Source organism: Hyperolius riggenbachi, chromosome 2 (assembly GCF_040937935.1).
Source record: "Hyperolius riggenbachi isolate aHypRig1 chromosome 2, aHypRig1.pri, whole genome shotgun sequence".
NCBI lineage: Eukaryota > Metazoa > Chordata > Amphibia > Anura > Hyperoliidae > Hyperolius > Hyperolius riggenbachi.
The window spans coordinates 213,090,546-213,112,660 of NC_090647.1; the positions used below are offsets into that span (position 1 = coordinate 213,090,546).

Consider the following 22,115-nt stretch of genomic DNA (forward strand, 5'->3'; position numbering starts at 1 on the left):
AAAATTAAAAACAAAAACTAAGGCAAATCAGTTAAAAACTACTGCATCCCTGATGCTTAGATGTGCTTAGGGCAAGACAGATTGCAGGATCAAAGCCAGCTGCCATTGCACAGCTATGGACAGCTTAGTGCCCTTCCCGATGCTATAAAGATTGCTGTTTGACCAGGTGGATGCTACTGGTCAGTCTTACACAATAGCTGGTATTGGATAAATGATCCAGCACAAGTTATGGACATACATACCCTAGTTCCGTCATGCCATCAATAAACTCCTTTTTACTAAATTCACATTGTGTAGCTGCTCTGAATTTCCATGCGATAACTAATACACTGGTACTTGCTGGATCCAAATGTAAATCATCGCAGAACAACTGAATTCCGTCTATGCCTATTTTATTTTCATCTTGTGGATCTGCAATGGTAAAAAAGACACAAAAAGCACCATTTTACAAGAGGTAAAAAGGAATATATGCTGATACACTCTACTGTCTAACTGAAAGATAAGTTCATCAAAATTCAACAGCCTCATACCAGGTTTTAGAAAACTCATTTTTGAATATTTTGGATATAATGCAATCATCCCTTTGCTGGGCCCCCGAATACCTTGCAATTCTGTCTGCAATATGAGTGAAAAGCAGAAGACACTTGAGCTTCTATCCCATAACTCTCAGTATCATCAGTTAGAACAGCAAGAAGGCAAGCATATAGCTGTGTTACCACAGCAACCACAGATCTACCTTTCAATGGTACACTTGTCACAATGTGGGCAATCCAAAACCAAGTACGATGAAATACTCCTTAATCAGGGATGGCTTACATGTCAAAATGTTCACTAGTTCCACAAAAACTGGCTGATAAAGTGTTACCCACTGTTATCTATAAATTAACTCTATACGGCACTAGAGGATGATGGCTAATTTTTATTTATCAGTGTTATTACTATTGTTATTTATTAACAATAGTAATAACACTAATAAATAAACGTTAGCCAGTTTCAACTATTTTTGCCACTCAGTCTTGGCCCCATTTCTACCTTCTAGGCTTCCTTCCTGATAAATAAAGCAGAACCCTACCATAAATGATTTTTTTTAGCTCTAATAGAAAGTAATACATGCTGAAAGGCGTTTACTATGCAGAACTCCTTGCATTCACCTTTTTTCAGTAAACAGGCAGTGATGGAGTCTTCTAAGGCCCGGTTCACATTAGCGGTTGTTTGCCAAACGGACCGGATGACCTGACCGGATCCGGACCGGATCCGGATCGGAACCGTACGGTTCTGATCCGGATCCGGTCAGGTTGCATCAGGTGGTAATCAGGATGCGATCCGGATCCGTTTGGCAAAGTAACGTAAAAAAAAAAAAAAAAATGTTGGGGTCTGGGAGGTCAGCAGAAGGGGGACCTGTGGAATCAGGCCCTCTGCTGTTTAGCACTCACCTCCACCTCCGACATACTGCCAACATCCTGCCAACACCTCCAGCTCGTGCTGCTCCACTCCGAAATGCTTGCCCATGTGTCCCCAGCCAATATCGCCGCAACAATCCGCATAGGAAGTGGGGTAGAACATCCGGATTTCTCAGCCAGTGTGTTGTGCGGCCTCCGGTTCCCATTTGTTTGTATTGGCCGGATGGTGCAGTCCGACTCCGCCCCGGATACGGCTGCCGGAGGGGCCGGATGAAAAAATAGCGCATGTTGGAACGGAGGCCGGAGTCCGGATCCGGCCCGGATCCGGTTCTGCAGAACGGACCCATGTGAACGGACGCATAGGCTTTAATTGCTATGCCGTGCGTCCGTTCCGTCCGTTCTGCAGGCGGTGCGGCTCCGGCACGGCGATTCCGGAGGGCCACCGCAAGTGTGAACCGGGCCGGAACCCAAACAGAAGGGAAAACCTGGTATCAGTTTGAATTCTTTTTTACTGTACTCGGAAAAATAGCTCTTATTACTGTGTCCTCACTGAAGATAATTCTGTCCCTTTTTGTTCCTGGTGACTGATCATTGAAGCAAATAGTGGAACGCTCTCCAATTAAGAACTGGGAGGAAATAAAATCATGTCAGGACATTAACCATTTCCATCCCTATGCAGGGCTAAAATAAATACGCTGGCCAGAGGTCCATGTGATAGGTTTTCTCCTCTCTGGTGCTGTCTTGAGGCATATGCCTAGCCTGACCCCTTCCTTTACATGTTTATTACTTTAACATATTCCCAGTGCAAAGGGCTTGTGGAAGTGCTAGAACAGCCTGGACCTCCTGCATGCTTCCTAGCACGACGTGTATATTATCATGCATATATATGGAGCTGTGCAGTGGTAGACTACAAGGAATGGAGGCTGCCTCGCATGTAAAAAAAAATAAAATAAAAATAATTTGTCGACAGTAAGGCTCAGATGTAATCTTACTATTCTATTAATTTATTGTAGGTAGAGGGAATTATTTGTGGTGGTATATATAAGACTACTTTAAAGAGACTCTGTAACAACATTTTGAGCCTTATTTCTTCGATCCTATAAGTTCCTATGCCTGTTCTAATGTGGTCTGTCTTACTGCAGCATTTTCTAGTTGCACTGTCTCTGTAATAAATCTTATCTTCTTTCCTCTTTCGGCTGTCGGGCTGAGGCTGGAATATATGGAATGTAAAGCACTGCTTGTCATTGGCAGAAGCTTTACACACCCTCTCCAAGCTCTGCAATGAGTCACACAGTAAGCTGTTTGTAAACACTGCCTAAAACTGTTAATTACAAGCCAGGATTGCAGCAGAGAGTGGCAGAAACAGCACAGAGGGGCCCAGGAGAACATAATGAAGAGAATGGTATGCTTTTTATTGTAAGAATTTTAGAGTACAGATTCTCTTTAAGCCTGAAGAGTAGATTATCTGGTTAAAAGGGATAACCTTGCCTAACTTTCACTAGATTTCAGAAGCCTAAATCTCTAGAACAACTTGTTTTTTTTGACACAGAAGACAACCTCTGGCTGTGAATGTCTAATGACACAATCACTTGCCACTGCTCAGGTTTGTGACAAGCTTTCCATGACACTGTTTTTGGGCAAACAGTTTCTAAAAGCATTTTCAAGATTGCACTGCAGGAATAATCTAGTGCTAAATGGATTACATCTTTAAAATTCCCCAGAGGCTCTGCACTGACTGCATGAGGGAACTGTCAATGCCATTTGGCTGAAGCAGCATCACATCAGAAGGAGCATTGGGGTGGGAGAGTAGGCATTTTATTTTGTAACTATACGTATATTTTAGATTTCCCTGTGAGTAGTGTAAAAGCCACAGGAACCATACAGATGCCAAAACCTGTCAGTATTAAAAATCTAAATTTATTACAAGAACAGAAATGAATGCCTTTCATGTAGGCTTCATTAACTTATGTTAAGGTCGGCTTCAGACTATAGATTGGCGGCCCGCCAAAATCAGGCCTTCGGGGATGACTGCGTTAGTATGCGTAAATCCCTTCTGGCTCAGATCCAAACAGGAAGTGATGCTCGCTTGTGGTCACTTCCTGTTTCGGAAATACGAAAGTGCACAGAAATTTACTGTAAAAAATACGTTTGTGCACCACACTGCCACCCTTTTTCCTGCCTCGCCATAGACTTACAAAACACGTCACCACAGGTCGTCGCAGAGGTCGTGCAGCAACGTCGGTATGCGCTCGCGGTAGATCGGCAACTTCTGGCACACCGCACGCTGTATAGGCTTTCACTAGCATATCGATGAGGTGTCGAAAAATGACGCACCGCACTAGTGTGAAAGGGCCCTAAAGGTACGTTTTGTGACTAACTTCATTTAATATTTACATTTTCATTATTTTGCCATAGCTCCCTTTTTAAAGAGACACTGAAGCGAAAAAAAAAAAATTATAATATAATGAATTGATTGCGTAGTACGAATATTTACTAGAACATTAGTAGCAAAGAAAATATTCTCATATTTTTATTTTCAGTTATATGGTTTTTTTTTTTATAACATTGCATCATTCTCTACAGAGCAGGCCAGTGAACTTTTGACCTGTCCTCTGGAGAGAAAAAGAAAATACAGTGACTGACAGTTGAGATAACAAGCTTCAGAAGACAAAGCTCTCTGCAACTTTGAAAGTCGTGGAGCTCAATGGCTCTTTTGCATAAATAACATCTGGACTTATGTCTCTGCTGCTAATGTTTTATTTTTTAGCTGTACTACACATACAAATCATCAATTTTTTTTCGCTTCATTGTCTTTTTAAAAGGGCACTATGGCGAAAAATTGTAAAATTTAAAATATGTGCAAACATAGACAAATAAGAAGTACGTTTTTTCCAGAGTAAAATGAGCCATAAATTACTTTTCTTCTATGTCACTTACAGTAGGTAGTAGAAATCTGACAGAAGTGACAGGTTTTGGACTAGTCCATCTCTTCATAGGGGATTCTCAGCAAGGCTTTTATTCTTTATAAAGATATTCCCTAAGGCCCGGTTCACATTAGCGGTCGCCGTGCGGAATCGCCGTGCCGGAGCCGGACCGCATGCAGAACGGACGGAACGGACGCACGGCATAGCAATGAAAGCCTATGCGTCCGTTCACATGCGTCCGTTTCGTCCGGACCGGATCCGGAGCGGATCCGGACTCCGGCATAAGACCTAACATGCGCTATTTTTTGGTCCGGCTCCTCCGGCAGCCGTATCCGGAGCGGAGCCGGACTGCACCATACGGCCAATACAAACCAGTGAGAACCGGAGAGCGCACAACACACTGGCTAAAAATCCGGATGTTCTACCCCACTTCCTATGCGTATTGTAGCGGCGATTTTGGATGGGGACACATGGGCAAGCATTTTGGAGTGGAGCAGCAGTGACTTTAAACGTGCTGGAGATGTTGGCAGTATGTCGGAGGTGGAGGTGAGTGCTAAACAGCGGAGGGCCTGATTCCACAGGTCCACCTTCTGCTGACCTCCCAGACTCCAACATTTTTATTCTATTTCTACTATCTTTTGCCAAACGGATCCGGATCGCATCCTGATGAACACCTGATGCAACCTGACCGGATCCGGATCGGATCCGGATCTGAACCGTACGGTTCCGATCCGGATCCGGTCAGGTCATCCGGTCCGTTTTGGCAGAGAACCGCAAGTGTGAACCGGCCCTAAAAGGGATTTAAACAATGATGTTGGCCAGCTTCCCTGCTCGCTACACAGTTTTTTGGCAGTTGGACAAAGCAAGTGCCATTCACTAAGTGCTTTTGAAAATAAATAAATCCCCGAGAATCCCCCATGAAGAAATGGACTAGTCCAAAACCTGTCGCTTTTGTCATATTTCTACTACCTACTGTAAGTGACAGCAACATAGGAGAAAAGTAATTATGGCTCATTTTATCTTATAGTTTGCACATATTTAAAATTTTACAATATTTCACCATAGTGCCCCTTTAAGGCAAATTGTGGTGAGTAGAATATGGAGACTGCCATCTTAATTTGTCTAAAAAAAAATGCCAGCTGCTTGTCTGTCAAGCTTGGCTACAGCAGTCTGAGCTGCACAACTGTAACAAGCATGCAGTCAATAAAGTCTGTCTTGAATCTGTGTCCTGAATTTCCCTCAGAAGTGCTGATCCTGACAGGCAATACAATCTCCTCCAAAAACATACTGATCCAGCAACCAAAGTTAATGAAGTAACTGAAAAAAAAAAAATACAAACACACAGAAAAAGCATAAAAACAGCATGTTTTTGCTTTTGTGGGTGTAAATGAACCCTAGGTATTGTACACTTGCTATAACCTCTTGAGGACTGCAGTGTTAACCCCCCCCCCCCCAGTGACCAGGCCATTTTATGTAAAATGGGCCACTGTAGCTTTAAGTCCAAGCTGCAGGCCACAAAACACAGCACACAAGTGATTCCCCCCCCCCCCCCCCCTTCTCCTCACCAAGAGCTCTCTGTTGGTGGGATCTGATTGCTCCCCCAGTGTTTGTTTGTTTGTTTTTTTATCAATATTTATATGGTTTTTTTAAAATTAAAAATGTGTCTTTTTTATTTTAATAACCCTACGCCCGCCCTCCCTCCCGCCAGCCAATCCCTGTGATTGGCTTTCATAGGTTTCAGCCTATGACAGCTGATCACTGCTGAGGCAATGGAGGGGACAGCCGTGTCACACGGCTGTCCCTAGTACAGCACTGCTGCAGATCGCAGCGCTGTACATGTAAATAGACAGCGATTTCGCCGACTAACAGTCTCCCAATCGGCGATTGAAGGAGGGGCAGAGCTCCGCCCCCCGATCAGGAGATGCGGGCACAGGCTGCGCGCAATCTCCTGCAAACTGCTGCCCCAGGACCTTGCCGGCGTTAGGCGGTCCTGGGGTTGCCGCCGCGCCACGCCCATCAGCGTGACATGGTCGGCAAGCAGTTAATGTTTGAGGTCTTGCTCATGAATTGCCTAAATACCTTTTGTTAAGGTATATTTATCATGATAGCATAGTTGCCTAAAATGTACCTCTAAAATGCAATATTACAACCTTTATTCTGAGAATTCCATCATCTTGCCAACATAATGAAAGCAAATGGACTTCCAAGTCTGAACTGCCCTGTCAAACAGGCCCAAGTGTGTTGGTAGTTTTGTAACTGCTTGATAGTTCACTTTCAACAGATGCCCAATGTGTGTTATAATGTGTACATAGCCACTTTTATTTCCAGGTTGCCAGTATTTACTCTGCAATTTGTGTAATGCATCTCACAGAAGTCCTGACTTGGGCACTTGACTTATCCAATGTTAATATGGCAGAGACCGCAGCACTTCAGTTAGTCATTCATGTCCAGTCAATTTGCCATCAGGATACTGTATATACTCGCATATAAGCCTAATTTTTCAGCACAAAATTTGTGCTGAAAAGAGACCCCCCTCGGCTTATACGAGAGTCAGTGGAGCAGAATGGATGGTGGAGCAGGTTTTGCTACTGGCAGAGTGAGAGTAAGGATCTTGCACTAGTGATTTTGTGCTTACCAGCTGGCTCCCTGCTGTGTCCGTGCCCCCATCCCCCGCAACATGGTGTGCAGAGTGCGCTGCTCAAGACTACCTGTGTCCCCTGGCTTGTAGAGTGGAGCGTGCAAGCAACATGTCAGAGGTGCAATGATTGAGGATTCCTCCTGTGTGTCAATCGCTGTGTCTCATATCTATGACGCCATCTATTATCATCTTGACACAGCTGTATCATTGTTGGGGCACATCTGGCTATGGGGAGAGGGAATTACTTCTACTGGGAGCACATCTGGCTACTATAGCAAGGGAAGGGGGCTTATAAGTGAGTCAATGACTTGTTCCTGGTTTCTGAGGGAAAAGTGGGTACCTCGGCTTATACGCGGATTGGCTTGTATGCGAGTATATACGGTACTTGTATCTTGGGATAGTCTATGACAATGGTCCTCAAACTAAGGCCTGTGTATAGAGAAAATTAGAAAAATTAAGAACTGAGGGCTTGTGTGCATCTTTTTGCATCCTTGATTTTAGCAGTAGCGGCAAATGTACAGGAATGCAGCAGACTGCATTTGGAAAATGGGAGCAGCAGAGATCACATGTCCCATCATCACCAGCTCTGCCATCCTGATCAACAGGGCAATACCAGCCAACACAGGGCATAAAGGGTTTAATTTATTGCGTATCATCACCTTGGGCACTGCATCTTTTCTGCGTGGTTTGCATTTTAACAGGGAAACTACGTTTTATGATACAGTTCTGCAAACTGTGGCTTTAATAAAGATTAAATACTTGACTATAAATCAAGATTTGTGTGGCAATAAAGCCTCTTGTATGAAATCTTCGTATACATTTGGATTAATAGGGAGCAGATTTTCCTACCCTAGTCAATATGCAATCACAGGTGACCCCCAGTAAAAAACACATACAGCATTAGGCCTGGGACCCACTAGCAGCGCTTTTCTAAGCGCTAATGTTCTGAAAAGCTCTTGCTAATGCAATGCTATGGGGGATTTTTATAAAATCACATCCTTCTAGTGGGATTAAACCCATAGCATTACATTAGCAAGAGCTTTTCAAATCCCAAGCGCTTAGAAATGGCTTAGAAAAGCGCTGCTAGTGGGTTTTTAGGCCCTACAAAGTGTCTCCCCCCCTCATGCAGCTGGATCTGTCCAATGTGATGCTAAGGATTCCATCTAACGGGCAAATTCAATGCAAATCGCATGCATACTGGAACTGGGCTAATCAAAAACAGCAGGAGGTCCACCTGACGCTGCTGGTATTTTTTTCGCTTCTCACTGACGATCTGTACTGATGACGATTATCACCCATGGGAATGGCAAGACACCTTCTTCTGTATTATTTATATGATTAGTTATAGCAGTGAAATTCAATGGACCCTTGCTGTTGTTTGACGAAAGTGCTGCTGTAAACAGTGGACACTGCAGTAAAATGTACCAAAACCAATTACTAGGAATAGAAAATGAAGCATATGCAACTACATTTCACAATTGCGGGCCACACACAAATAGATTTCCAAACACTCTTTTAAAAGCCTTATTTGTGAAATAAAAATTGGTCAGGATGTCATATTTTTTAATAAATCAATTGATTCTGATGACCCAAAAAATGTATTTAAAGAGATAAAGTTTCTATGAAAAGTGATTACATTCAGATCTTTGTCACTCTGTACTGTAAGTACCTTTATTATAAACTACGAGAATCTTTTAAAACCGACATTTTTAAAGATAGTTGTGAAGTGTGTGTGTGTGTGTGTGAGTGTGCCACCATGCTATGTTGACATAATCCCAACATTATCTATAAAATGTAAGTTACGAATTGTGTTGCAGTATATTTTATTTCAGAGACCCATAGGGGTGCATTCACTAAATACCCCCCCCCCTGGTTACTTACCCTGGGAGGGGAAGCCTCTGGATCCTAATGAGGCTTCTCCAGTCCTCCTCTGCCCCCAGTGCTGGCTTCACCCAATCCACAGCCGACAAGGACAGCAGACAGTAGCACCTGCAAAATTTACCTTCCCCAGCTCCAGCGCAGATGCAGTAGCAGCTTTCCATTCGGGCTCAGGTGGAATTAGGTGAGCCTGATCAGGTCCGCTTTACTGCGCAGGGGTGAGTTGCCTACGCAGTGAATTGGACGCGATCGGGCTCGGCGGTTTCCATTTGAGCCCTATCGGAAAGCTGATACTGCCCCTGCACTGGATCGTGGTAGGTAAATATTTACCTCTTTGGTGTTCGGGGGCTGCCAGCACTGGAACTGAGGGACAGGAGGATGGGGGAAGCCTCACTAGGATCCAGAGGCTTCTCTTCCCGAGGTAAGTACACACCAGTGAATGTTTTTATGTTTACAGATCCTTAGCAAAATAATGTGTGTAAAGTCTCCCCAGATGATGAGAGCAGAATACAATACATTACATGCAATGCACTACTCATGTTATAATGCACGTTCTTTTTGTGCTTACTGCAGTTTAGGGAATACACCCATGGGCAGGTATCAGTATCCTTTAGATTGAAAGCCTCTGGCAGGGCCCTCCCCCCTAGTGTTTCCAGCTTGCAACCTCACTGTCAGACACCCCTCTCACAGACTATCTATTTTTACCAAAGACATTGAAGTACTGTTATCAAAGCCATTTACATGATCAGCACACCTGAAGTGAGAGGAATATGGAAGCTGACAGTTATTTCCTTTAAACAATGCAAATTTCCTGGTTGTATCCTCTGTCTCTAAAACCTTATATACAAGTACAAGGAATGTCACCCAGCAAGGATCGGTACATGAACAGTCAGGGTACATTAGGCTGATGCTATAGCCTGCAGGCTAATTAAGCATTCTATTGCAATTGGGGGGGCACAGAGGAGTGACGTCACAGAGGTGCTAAGGTGTGAGTGGGGAGAACAATGCTCTCTGAAGCGATCTGCCGGTAGGATTGATGACCGAGGGTTGCTGTACACATGCTGGATTCTCAGCAGAGATGGTTGTTATAGGCCGTCTTCCCAAGTTTCATCTAGCATGTGTATGTGAGTTTAATACTTTTAGCAACTTTTAAACAAACATGAGGTGTTCTGACTGAAGTCTGACTAGATTAGCTGCATGCTTGTTTCAGCTGTGTGATTCAGACACCACTGATGCCAGAAGGATCAACAGGGCTGTCTAGCTCCTGATGTTATTTAAAAGGAAATAAATATGGCTGCCACCATATGTCTCTCACTTAAGGCTCCCTTTAAGTGACCATGGCATGTTGTTACTCTGTTAAATCCAAATAGTGGGGCAGAACAGCTTGCATAGTGGATAACACAAAAGCCTTGCATCGCTGGGTCCATGGAAGGAGGGATTGGGGGTGGGGACAGAGCTGAAATGGAAACTACTACTTCACTTCCTCCAATAAAAGGTGTCCATTCTTCAGATCAGGCATTTTTGTGGCTACACTTGTTACAGGTGAGAAAATTATGATGGGGGGGGGGGGGGGGGGGGGGGCAAGGGAAGCAGTGTGAACATTGCGGGGCCCCAATAAAGTTTTCTGGATCTGGATCAATTCTGGGCAAGGTCTCCTACTTCTCTCCTCCTCACCCCTCTCCACAGATAGAACATAGAGTGATCTATTGTAGCCAGATCATGTTTATCGCATATAATGACCAAGGAAAGTCTGTAGGCAGCAACACGTGACTGACTAACGGTTAGGAATTTACTTTAAAAACACAAGGGTTGATGCATAAAGCAGCGGTAATATTGATGTATGTAGACAGCACACAGCAAGGTTACCATTACTACCGCCAGCAGCACAATTAGCATGACCCGCGGTTTATGGCTAACACCATTGTTAACGCATGCATTGTGCAAGTAGCATAACACGTGTCACCATAGTACCAATCGCGCTACCCATGTACTTTGGGACACGGCTGACAATAGTAACAGTAATATTGCCATGCGCTGTCTGGGCAGAGCATTACTGCTGATTCGTACATCAACCCCACAGTGTGAAGAATAATGATGGTAGTAACAACTAACATGATTGGATACACAGGATTTGCAAACACACTAAATATCTGCTGGCCGAGAGAAATTTACATTAATGTTTAGGCTGGGAGCACAGTAGAAACATTTTAAAATGCAAATCTGCAGAACTGTATAAGGCCTCTTGCACACTGCAATCGGATGTAAAAACTGATTAAAAAGCGGAATCTGAATCGGAATCACTTGCAGTGTGCAAGAGGCCTAAATATTACTATACAAATTACACACATGGACACATCTGAAAATGAAACTATACAAGAACAGTTAGGTCCATAAATATTTGGACAGAGACAACTTTTTTCTCATTTTGGTTCAGTACATTACCACAGTGAATTTTAAATGAAACAACTCAGATGCAGTTGAAGTGCAGACTTTCAGCTTTAAAGGGACCCTGACCTCTAAAAATATACGAAATTGGTACTTACCTGGGACTTTCTGCAGCCCACCGTAGGTCGGGAGGTCCCCCGGTGTGGTCCTGGCTCCTCTCCCGGTCCCTTCGCCGCATACCGCAGTCGGGTTCAAGCTCCCTGAACTGGCACGGGGACCTCCCGACCTACGGTGGGCTGCAGAAAGCCCCAGGTAAGTACCAATTTTGTTTATTTTAGGAGCTCGGAGTCCCTTTAACACAATCTCTTCATTTCAGGGGCTCAAAAGTAATTGGACAATTGACTCAAAGGTTATTTCAAGGGCAGGGGTGGGCAAGTTCGTCAATATGTCATTATCAATTAAGCAGATAAAAGACCTGGGCCCCTATGCAAATAACTTTTTCACCTGAGTTATCTCCCAGGAGATCATTTTTCATCTTCAATTCAAAATAACTTTCCAGCACTTGTCAACTAAAAAAAGGACCAAAAAATAGGTGAAAAGGTTCTGTCAAAATTATTTTGAGCATTTTCTTGCTTTCTGGTGGCTTAAAAAAAAAGCATTTTATTGACATGTATAAAATTATCACCTAGGAGAACACTCAGGAGAAAAAGTGAATTGCATACGGCCACTAGAATTGATTTGACATGTGGTGCTTGCATGTGGAAGATTTTGCTGTGAACAGAATACATGTGGTCAAAGGAGCTCTTAATGCAGGTAAAAGAAGCCATCCTTGAACAGCAAAAACAGAAAAAAAAAAAAACCACTTGAGAAATTGCTACAATATTATGAGTAACAAAATCTACAGTTTGGTAGATCCTGAGAAAGAAAGCCAACACTGTTGAACTCAGCAACGCAAAAAGACCTGGACGTCCACGGAAGACAACAGTGGTGGATGATCGCAGAATCATATCCATTGTGAAGAGAAACCCCTTCACAACAGCCAACCAAATGAATAACCCTCTCCAGGGGGTAGGCACATTGATATCAAAGTCTACCATAAAGAGAAGACAGCATAAAAGTAAATACAGAGGGTGCAAGCCACTCAGCGTACTGGTTAAGGGCTCTGACTCCGACACAGAAAACCAGTGTTGAAATATTGGCTCTTCTTGTTCAGTAAGCCAGCACTTATTCAGTAGGAGACCTTGGGCAAGACTCTCTAATACTGCTACTGCCTACAGTGCACATAAATTTAGGTTTATGCTTTAAAATTAGTTATGGTTTAAAAAGGAGGAAACTCAGCATCCGATGCTGTCCATGAGTTCAAGACTTCAGGCTGTCATTGCCAGTAAAGGGTTTTCAGAAAAGTATAAGAAATAAACATTTTATTTCCAGTTATTGAATTTGTCTAATTACTTTTGAGCCCTTGAGGCTTTACTTGCCTCACATTTTTATGCAATCATTTTGTACACCTCACTGAATTAAAGCTGGAAGTCTGCACTTCAAATTAATCTGAGGCCCAGTGCAGTGCACACCGAGCGGTTTTGGATGCGATCCGCCGGCCGCATCCGCCTGTAAAAACGCTTGGCTAATGTATTTCAATGGGATGGTGCACACCGGCGGTTTGAGGTTTGTAGCAAACCGCAAACGTGCCTTCTGCTGCACGCTTGCGGTTTGCAGAAGCATTTCTGCCTCAATGTAATGTATAGGAAAAACGCAAAACGCTCTGCAAAACGCTAGATCAGAGCGGTTTGCCAGGCGTTTTTGTTACAGAAGCTGTTCAGTAACAGCTTTTACTGTAACAATATGTGTAATCTGCTACAAAACCGCTCCCAAAACTGCTAGGCATGTTTAGAAAACATCTCTTAACATGCCTAGAATCTCTCTGAAATCTGCTCCAAAAACCGCTAGCGTTTTGCAGATCTGCTAGCGGTTTTGGTGTGCACTGGGTCTATGTTGTTTCATTTAAAATTCAGTGTGATGATGTACTGAACCAAGTGAGAAAAACAATGTCTCCGTCCAAATATTTAAGGACCTAACTATTTTTCTTTTATATATAGGGCTTTCACATGTGAAAATATTTTACACCATGATGCTTGGATGCAGCTGATACAGTCAAAAAGATTTCCTTACCTTTGTACCGGTTATACAATTGTTCTAGTTTCTTTTTGTCTACTGTACTTTTCATTGACTCTTTGCAGTACAAGGATGTGTTCTGGAAGTAGTTGTCTGTAGCCAGTTCTAGTTTCCAGTCATTCTGTGTTAAACAGTATATTGCAGTCCTTTCCCCAGCTTGGGTAAATGCCATAAACTGGCGCACCTTGTCCTTCTGAGACGATTTAAGTTTATGCTTTGGGATGCAAAAGAAGCAGCAGAAGTTGTTTCAGCATTGTACTTATGCTTATTTAATTCATTACAAAGATTTAGGTGTCTTGATGTGCGCATGCTTCATTTCAGCATTATGCGTCATATCAGCATAAGATGACAAAGCTCTGTTCTTCTGAGTTTAAAATGCCTTATCTGCAAACTCAAAGGACAGCATCTATATATGTCTATCGAAAACAAACCAGAATTTGGTAAAACGTTATACTACAAATAAAGGCATGATCAAACAATGAGACAAAACACACCACTACTAGCTAACCAACTAACTAACTAACTAACCGGCAGAATAAATATTCAAATTACCTCACTGGAATTTGGCTGGATTATGACACAGTGACCCACACACTGGATATCTAAGGAACTAAAGTGTTAAAGAGAGTCTGAAGCGAGAATAAATCTCGCTTCAGACCTCATAGATAGCAGGGGTATGTGTGCCCCTGCTAAACCGCCGCTATCCCGCGGCTAAACGAGGGTCTCTGTCCCCCCAAATCCCCTCCGTAATGCGGGGGAGCGCTTCCTGGTTGGGGCAGGGCTAACCGCCGCAGCCCTGCCCCACGCGCGTCTATCAGCGCGCATCTCCGCCTCTCCCCCGCCCCTTTCAGTCTTCCTTCACTGAGAGGGGCGGGGAGAGGCGGCGATGCGCCGCTGACAGACGCGACTGGAGGCAGGGCTGCAGCCGTTAGCCCTGCCTCCAGGAGCGACCAAGTCTGCGACCAAGTGTCGCAGTGGGGGGTTTGGGGGTCAAGGGACCCCCGTTTAGCGACGCTATTGTGGCGGTTTAGCAGGGGCACACGTGCCCCTGCTAACTATGAGCTCTGAAGCGAGATTTATTCTCGCTTCAGAGTCTCTTTAAGAGGATTCCCATCTCTTCCCCACCAATACTGAGCCAAATGCTGGTGTTACATGTTTCTGATAGAATTACAGTAATATAAAATAAATTATAAAATCCATCCATAAGATACCAAAAATGCTGCATGCAGCAGCACGTTGACGATTTCACACAAATCACAACCAGGACTGTGGATTCGGAGTCGAGGAGTTGGAGCAATTTTTGGGTGCCTGGAGTTGGACGTTTCATAAACTGAGGGGCCCTTTCACACTGGCACGGTTCAGCATTTTACCGCAGCCTAACGCTAGGGCAATGAAAGTCTATGGGGCATATCACACTAAATGTGACGCGGTGCAGTGCGGCAGAAGTAGCTAATCTAATGTGAGCACAAACCTGCATTACTGTGCGATCCCTGCGGCAACGTGTGGCGGACCGGAAGTCATGTAAGTCTTTGGCAACGAGCATGTTTTAAAACTAAAGTTGCAAGTTTTAAGCGCTGCATGTACGCAAAAGTGTATTTTAGCAATACACTTCCGTGCACGTCATCAATTCAGCCACAGGAAGTGAGCGTCACTTCCTGCTTGGCCTGCTGCCAGACGGGGATTATCGCATATTAACGTGGTAATCGTCAAAGGCTGTTTTTGATGGTGCGGTGTGAAACCAGCTTCAGGAGTTGGAGTCGGATGATTTTTGAACCAACTCCATAGCCCTAGTAAGTATTAGACTAAAGAGTCGAGTCTTCAAAATCTGACGAGCTGGAGTCGGATGATTTTTGTACCAACTCCACAGCCCTGATCACAACGCAGCAGTGACAATGCTCACCTAGGGTTACATTGACAAAGCACTTTGCTAATCACAAACGAACAACCAGTACTAAAATATTCAACTTTTTTAGAAACCGATTCCTACATTTTCAGTATTTCCAAAGATAGAACTCAGTGTTCTCCCCAGGCTCTTTTAGCCGGGTGCTCCACCCGGCTAGTTTTGGTGACCACCCGGCTGTCATCGGCTCACCTCCTCCTATGCTGTAAGCAAAGTTGCTCACAGAAGCACCGGCCCTGCATTCTCATCTTGCCCCACCCGGCTACTTTTTCATGCCACCCGGCTGAAAAAAATGTCTGGGGAGAACACTGTAACTAATTAAAATATGATCAGATATGGCAGAAAATCCTGAATGATTGGTAGGGGATCAATGTTTCAGTACTGCATTTAGAAGCAGCAGGTTTTATTGATAACGGATTTAATGTTAAATCAAATATCTGGTTGGAATTGGGTGTTTGGTGTGGCATTATCTGATGACAGACTAAAAGATTTTTTGCATTAGTGGGGCCTCTTTCAAGCAAATTAAATTATATACCAGAGCTTACAGGTAGCATGACATTTTGGTCAAAGACCTTTATCAAAGGTCTTGGTTTTTGACCGAAATGTCATGCTACCATTATACAGGTAGCATGACATTTTGGTCAAAGACCTTTATTACTGGTGATCGGGGGTTCCTGGTCTGACTCTCTGGTTCACTAAGTATTGGAAATATACATAGTTTGAGTGTGTGGTGATTTCTTATGCTTAGGCCTCTTTCAATCAAACAGCCATCAGGCAGTTCTGCTGCCTATCTCTCATCCACCAACAGATAGTAGGTTCTCCCAAAGATGGGTGACTCAGTACTGCGCATGCACGAGAGCACTGAGCCACCTGTCTTAGGGAGCACTCGGGGACACAAAGGGGACAGCGCTGGAACGCAGGGATCAAAAGAGGACAGGTAAGGCTCTATAGGATCCAGAGTCTTCACTCTCCTTAGGTAAGTATATGACTATTTTTTTCTATCACTACAGATATGTTTTAAAGGGAATTTGAAAGGGAAGAAAAAAACAAAAACAGATACTGACCTAAGGAGAGGGAAAGCTCTGGGTCCTATGGAGCAGAGTTCCCCAACCCTGTACTCAAGGCCCACCAACAGCATGTTTTGCAGGAAACCACAAACCTTCCCAGGTGAGGTAATTAGTGTCTCAGCAGAGCTAATTAACTACCTCTGCAGATTTCTAGAAAACATGCACTGTTGGTGGGCCCTGAGGACAGGGTTGGGGAACACGGAGTATAGAAGCTTCCCGGTCTCCTCACGGTTCCAAAACGTTACAGTGTCCAGAGATTTTTTTTTGCGTTCATCGCGGAAAAATCACTCCTGCAAAACGCTAGAGTTCTGCGATTTTAGATGTGAACGAGCCTAAGGTGGACACATCATAAAATCAGACTTAACAATAATAAAAAGATCTATATACAATAGTCCGAATGGTCTACACTACAGGTATATTCACTGGGTTGGCCTTACAAAGACAAACACTTATACTGCGCTTTTCTCCTGGCGGACTCAAAGCGCCGGAGCTGCAGCCACTAGGACGCGCTCTATAGGCAGTAGCAGTGTTAGGGAGACATGCCTAAGGTCTCCTACTGAATAGGTGCTGGCTTACTAACCAGGCAGAGCCAAGATTCGAACCCTGGTCTCCTGTGTCAAAACCCTTAATCATTACACGATCCAGCCACTAGTCACTTACCAGTCAGATCAGGCAATAATTGGATGTCTGTAGGTGCAACAAACCTCTTGTTCCTCATCTTTCTATTGAAAATAAATCCATTGGCTGTGCTCACTTTTCAAAAGCTAAGTGCTCTGGATTCTCTCTGATCCTCTCATTTTCTGTATGGGAAATTACATATTTTTTTCTGCACAAGCAAAGGGAATGTGTCTAAGCACACTCACTGCACTTTACTGTGCAAATAAGTGGCTGGACTTATATTTCAATATTTTCTACTATACTCTTGCTTCCTGAAAAAGATGAAAGGATTCCTGAGAAGTCTGAGAAGACCAATTCAAAAAGATTTTAGGGTCAGGAAAAAAAATTGCTGGCAACTGCTGCTGATAAACAAGTTTCCACACTGCAAAAATACAGTCTTTTCATTTTCTCCTTTACCGGACCTCTGACTAGGCATACACCTGAAGTGAGAGGAATATGGAGGCCGACATATTTATTTCCTTTTAATCCTTGCTTATTGCCTGGCTGTCCTGCTGATCCTCTGCCTCTAATGAACTAAAGGTGCCCATTAACGGTACAGTTTATTCACCAAATGCGATCTTTCGATTCGATTTTTACGATCAGAAATAATCGGAAGGCAATTATAGATTGTTCACATTTACTGAACAATTCTATCTTCAAATTTGATAATAAAATCTAACTTTCAGATCTATTTTACCCTATTTAGCAATCAACCAAAGAATCTTTCCTTATCGATTGCCTTCATAAATGGTGAATTTTTTATACAATTCAAAAATTAAAATCGCATCGAAAGATCGCATTTGGTGAAAAAATTGTACCGTTAATGGGCACCATTTGCCATATTCCCTGAACAAGTACGCAGATCGGGTGCTCTGACATGCTGATTTCAGGTGTGTGATTAAGATGCTACTGATGCCAGAAAGGTCACCGTCCTGCCAGGAAGCTGGTATTGTCGAATAGGAAATAAATATGGCAGCCCCCACATACCCCTCATTTCAGGTTCCCTAAAGAATATTAAAAACATCTGAAGGCCAAAAAAAAGCTCATTATTCTTATTTAGTGGCCAGTTCAATTCAACTTTGAGGAGTTCTTTAAATAAATAAGTAAACAACATGTGTCTGTGTATGTGAAAAACATCATTAATAATCAGGCATATAAAGAGGGCTATTCCATGAGGTATCGCAGGGGATAATGCTTTGTCATGTACTGTTTTCATGCAAATGTACTACCAAAATATATATTTGGCTATATTAAGACGTAACTGGCTAAATGCTGACTTAGATTGATGTGTCCATTAGTGAGATGTTTTTCTTTGCTGACTGGGTTACAAAACCATACAGTAGAACATTCTAGGAAGTACTTAATACCATCCTGAATTCTAGTGGCATAAAAACGACCTTACTGAATATTGAGTTATACTAGTTATACTAAATCGCTATGGTAGTAGCAGCATTCAGAAAGTGAAAAAACAAAATATACAGTTAAGTGTCTGTGTAAGACAGATAAGACACTGGCATAGAATGTGCACTAGCAGCTCCACCCGGTGCTATCATTACAGCAAACAGCAGTTTATAAAGTAATAATTATCCCTACCTGTCTGCTGTGACTGACAGCAGGACCCTCAAATGTAATTAATGATTCTGTTTGAAAGCAACCTGCAAGTAGTAGGTGATGAAAGGGACACAGCTATGTCCTCTATACACACCTACATGGCCTCCCAAAAAAGGCAAAGAAGAGGCAGCCTGTGAGTGCTCTCAAAATACCAGCAGCCCCGCCTCCTCCTGTCACAGCTTAGCCGGCAGCCTGGGCCTGGCCTATATCACCCACAGGAGATACTGAGCAGATGGAAGAAGGCCCCTCACAGCCACAAACTTCTCAATAACCTTCTTCACATGTGATAAGTATTGGAGAAAGGCTCAAAGCCACTGCAGCTGTCTAAAAACTCATATATAGATGTTTTTTATCACAACATTCTGTGAGCAGATGGCAAACATCCTGAGCACACAATGATTGACAGCATTAAGGGTTAGTTCACAGTGCTCAGCTGCATAGCAGAAACATTTTGCATGTCAATTTACTGCCCGTACAAGCCGATGGGGCTGTTCACAGTACTGCGGTATAACGGATCGCGTTATTCTAACTCGCTGACTGCAGGCTTTGCATTAAAGTGTACCTGAGATGGTGCACTGGGCATTATTTATACTTACCTGGGCTTCCTCCAGCCCCATGAGGACCATGGCCTCCCTTGCCGTCCTCTTTGGCCCCTCCGTTCTGGCACTACGACTCCTGGTAACCCAGTCAGTCGTGGGCTTCTGCGCATGCGCCCCCCCTGACACCAAGTGTTCTGCGCCTGCGCAGGAGCGCTATGACGGGGTGTGCGTGCGGCCGAGGCGCACCTGCACAGAACAGCATGGCTGGCCGCATTACCGGGAGGCATAGCTGAAGAATTGAGGGGCCGCGATGATCCTCATGGGGCTGGAGGAAACCCCAGGTAAGTATAAATACGGTAAAAGCCATTTCACATCTTATTCTATTTCCAGTATTCACTGCAGTTCACACGCATTATAATGTGTGCGTTATGCAACTGACCACTGTGAATCCAGCCTTATAGAAAACTGGCACAAAGAATGTTACTAATGCAAACTGGACTGTAATATCACCGGACGTTGTGACAATAATATATCCACAACATATCTGAAGCGTCCATTAAAGTGAATTTTTGAAGTAATGCTTTATCTGGCTGATGTCACAAAGATTGGGACACACTGAAGCAATCTGTGGGCATTATTCTAACATCCTGCAATACAGACGTTAATAAATGTCCTATTTGTGCACCTTTAGTGCAAGTAGAATGTTTATAGAAGTCCAGCTATTCTGGCGAATGGCGTCCAGGCATTTGTTCCCTTCAGCCCATGCCATGAAGTGGTTAGCTCACACTCTAATCTTCATTTTTGCAGCTTGTCAATATATTTCAGGAAGGCTGGAAGTTCCATGGGCCTCCACAAACCTTAGTACACTATGGCCCATACGCAATTCGTTTTTCTCCTAGGGCTCTTTCACACTAGGAGCTGATCTGTGCATTTCAACGGATCGCTCCTAGGATGCGGTTAGAAAGGTAACATGAAAGTCTATTTGACTTTTGTGTTAACTTTCACATTACACAAAGCGTTCCAGAGTGTTACGTTGGTTGTAACGCATCTGGGAGCTCCGTATCGTCCAGCACCGGAGTTTTCACATTGCGTAAATCAGAACTACTGCCGCTAACCAGTCTTGCACCACAACTTCCCGACGTCATGCCGCAGGTTATAGCGCGTTATCTAATGTGAAAGAGGTGATATTTTCTCAACTTGTAAATGATATTGCATTTTGAACCACCAGCAAGCAAGACAATACGCAAAACAATTTTAACCACTTCAGGATTCTGCGTACGCTTAACTACGCCCCTGAATCCTGAAGTGGTTTCCATGGAGCGGCCGTTCCATGTCAGTTCACGGAGGGTGTCTCCGTGAACACCCTGCGAGCCGCCGATTGCAGCTCGCAGGGTAAATGTAAACACGCGGGGAAGATCTTCCCCGGTGTTTACATATATACGGCGCTGCGCAGCAGCAGCGCCGTAGAGGAGATCGGCGATCCCCGGCCTCTGATTGGCCGGGGATCGCCGGCATCTGATAGGCTAAAGCCTATCCTATCCGGCGCAGGACGGCTTTCCGTCCTGCGCCGCACACAGGGGACGGGAGAGGGAGGGAAGGAGGCAGAGGGAGGACTAGTGCTGCGGAGGGGGGCTTTGAGGAGCCCCCCCCCCCCCCCTCCGCTAGGCACAGCAGCGCGGCGGCGATCAGACCCCCCCCAGCAGGACATCCCCCTAGTGGGGAAAAAAGGGCCCTCGTTTTCCCATCCGGCTCGGATGCGGGGAGATGCTGAGTATTTGTATACAGTGGAAACAGGCCCTTAAAGTCAGAAATCTAGGATAAGCCCATCTTCCCCCTATGATGTACTTACAAGTCAGACCTAAATTTCTAGACTAAGGGCTAGTTCACAGTGCTCAGTTGCGTTGCAGAATAATTCTGCATGTCAACTCACTGCCCATACAATTCTATGGGCCTCTTCACAGTACTGCGCTGTAACTGATCAGGTTATTCTAACTTGCTGCATAGAGGCTTTGTAATAAACTCTATGTCCAGTCTCCATTGTAATTCACACTCTATAAGGTGTGCGTTATGGAACTGACCACTGTGAACCTAGCCTAAGCAGCACAGAACTGTGAACAGGCCCAAAGGTGGCCCGGGGGGTTGGCAAGGGAGCCCACGGCCTGAAGGGGCTGGCGGAGGCCCCAGATATGTATAAATTATTTTGTTTTCATCTCAGGCACACTTTAACCACTTTACCCCCCCAGTGCTAAATTTCTCCGTCCCTCTGCGCACTGCTTCACCCCCAGGGACGGAGAAAGGCGCACTTGTTTGTTTACTGGCTGGGAGTGGGCGGGGACCTCGCGCGCACACTCCAGCCAGCCAGCACAGAAGGTGACTAATTGGATGTTAGGAACAAGCGTTCCTAAATCCAATTAGACGCGCCGATTGCGGACACAATGGAGACTGCTTCAAACAGAAGCAGTCTCCATTGATAACAACGAAATGTAAACAAATGTGCAGCGCGCGATCGCGCGCCCCCGCGACCCGCGCACACACCCCCGCTCTGCAGTGCAATGATTGGTTATGGGGACCCCAGTCCCCAATAACCAATCATATCACAGAAAAAAAATCAATGGAAGCAGCGCTGCAAAGTACAAATCGCGCTGGTGCTTCAGGGGTAAAACCCCTCCGTTGTGAAGTGATTAAGCCCCATACAGGTCCAAACTACTTTTTAGAGCCATAACATTTACATTTTTAGCTTTATGTTCTGGTTGGGGGTAATGGTGGTCAAACGCAGTACGGTAGTTATCTTCCCTTGCCCTTTTATTATGTGTCTATAAAAGTCCATTCTATTTACATAATGTCTATGATGTGTCTCTGTTATCACAGCTGATACATTGGATGAGGTACACAACAGTGGCTGAGGAGCACCACTATGACCTTGTGATGTAAGATCTTTGTGGCT

At 44.3% G+C, this 22,115-nt stretch overlaps 1 protein-coding gene across 4 annotated transcripts in view; it reads right to left on the minus strand.

Moving 5' to 3' along the window:
* The window catches only part of DCUN1D2 (defective in cullin neddylation 1 domain containing 2), a 52,334-nt gene that overhangs the window by 18,010 nt on the left and 12,209 nt on the right, over positions 1–22,115 (minus strand). The window contains exons 1-3 of one of the 4 annotated variants that reach the window (XM_068268100.1): positions 18,615–18,718; positions 13,395–13,611; positions 243–411 (exon numbers count right to left, since the gene is read on the minus strand). In XM_068268100.1, coding sequence (XP_068124201.1) covers positions 243–411; positions 13,395–13,569 — 344 coding nt within the window. In that variant the 5' untranslated portion in view covers positions 13,570–13,611; positions 18,615–18,718. Of the gene's footprint in view, positions 1–242; positions 412–13,394; positions 13,814–18,614; positions 18,719–22,115 lie in introns of those variants that run through there. The other 3 variants (XM_068268099.1, XM_068268097.1, XM_068268098.1) reach the window with 3 other exon arrangements.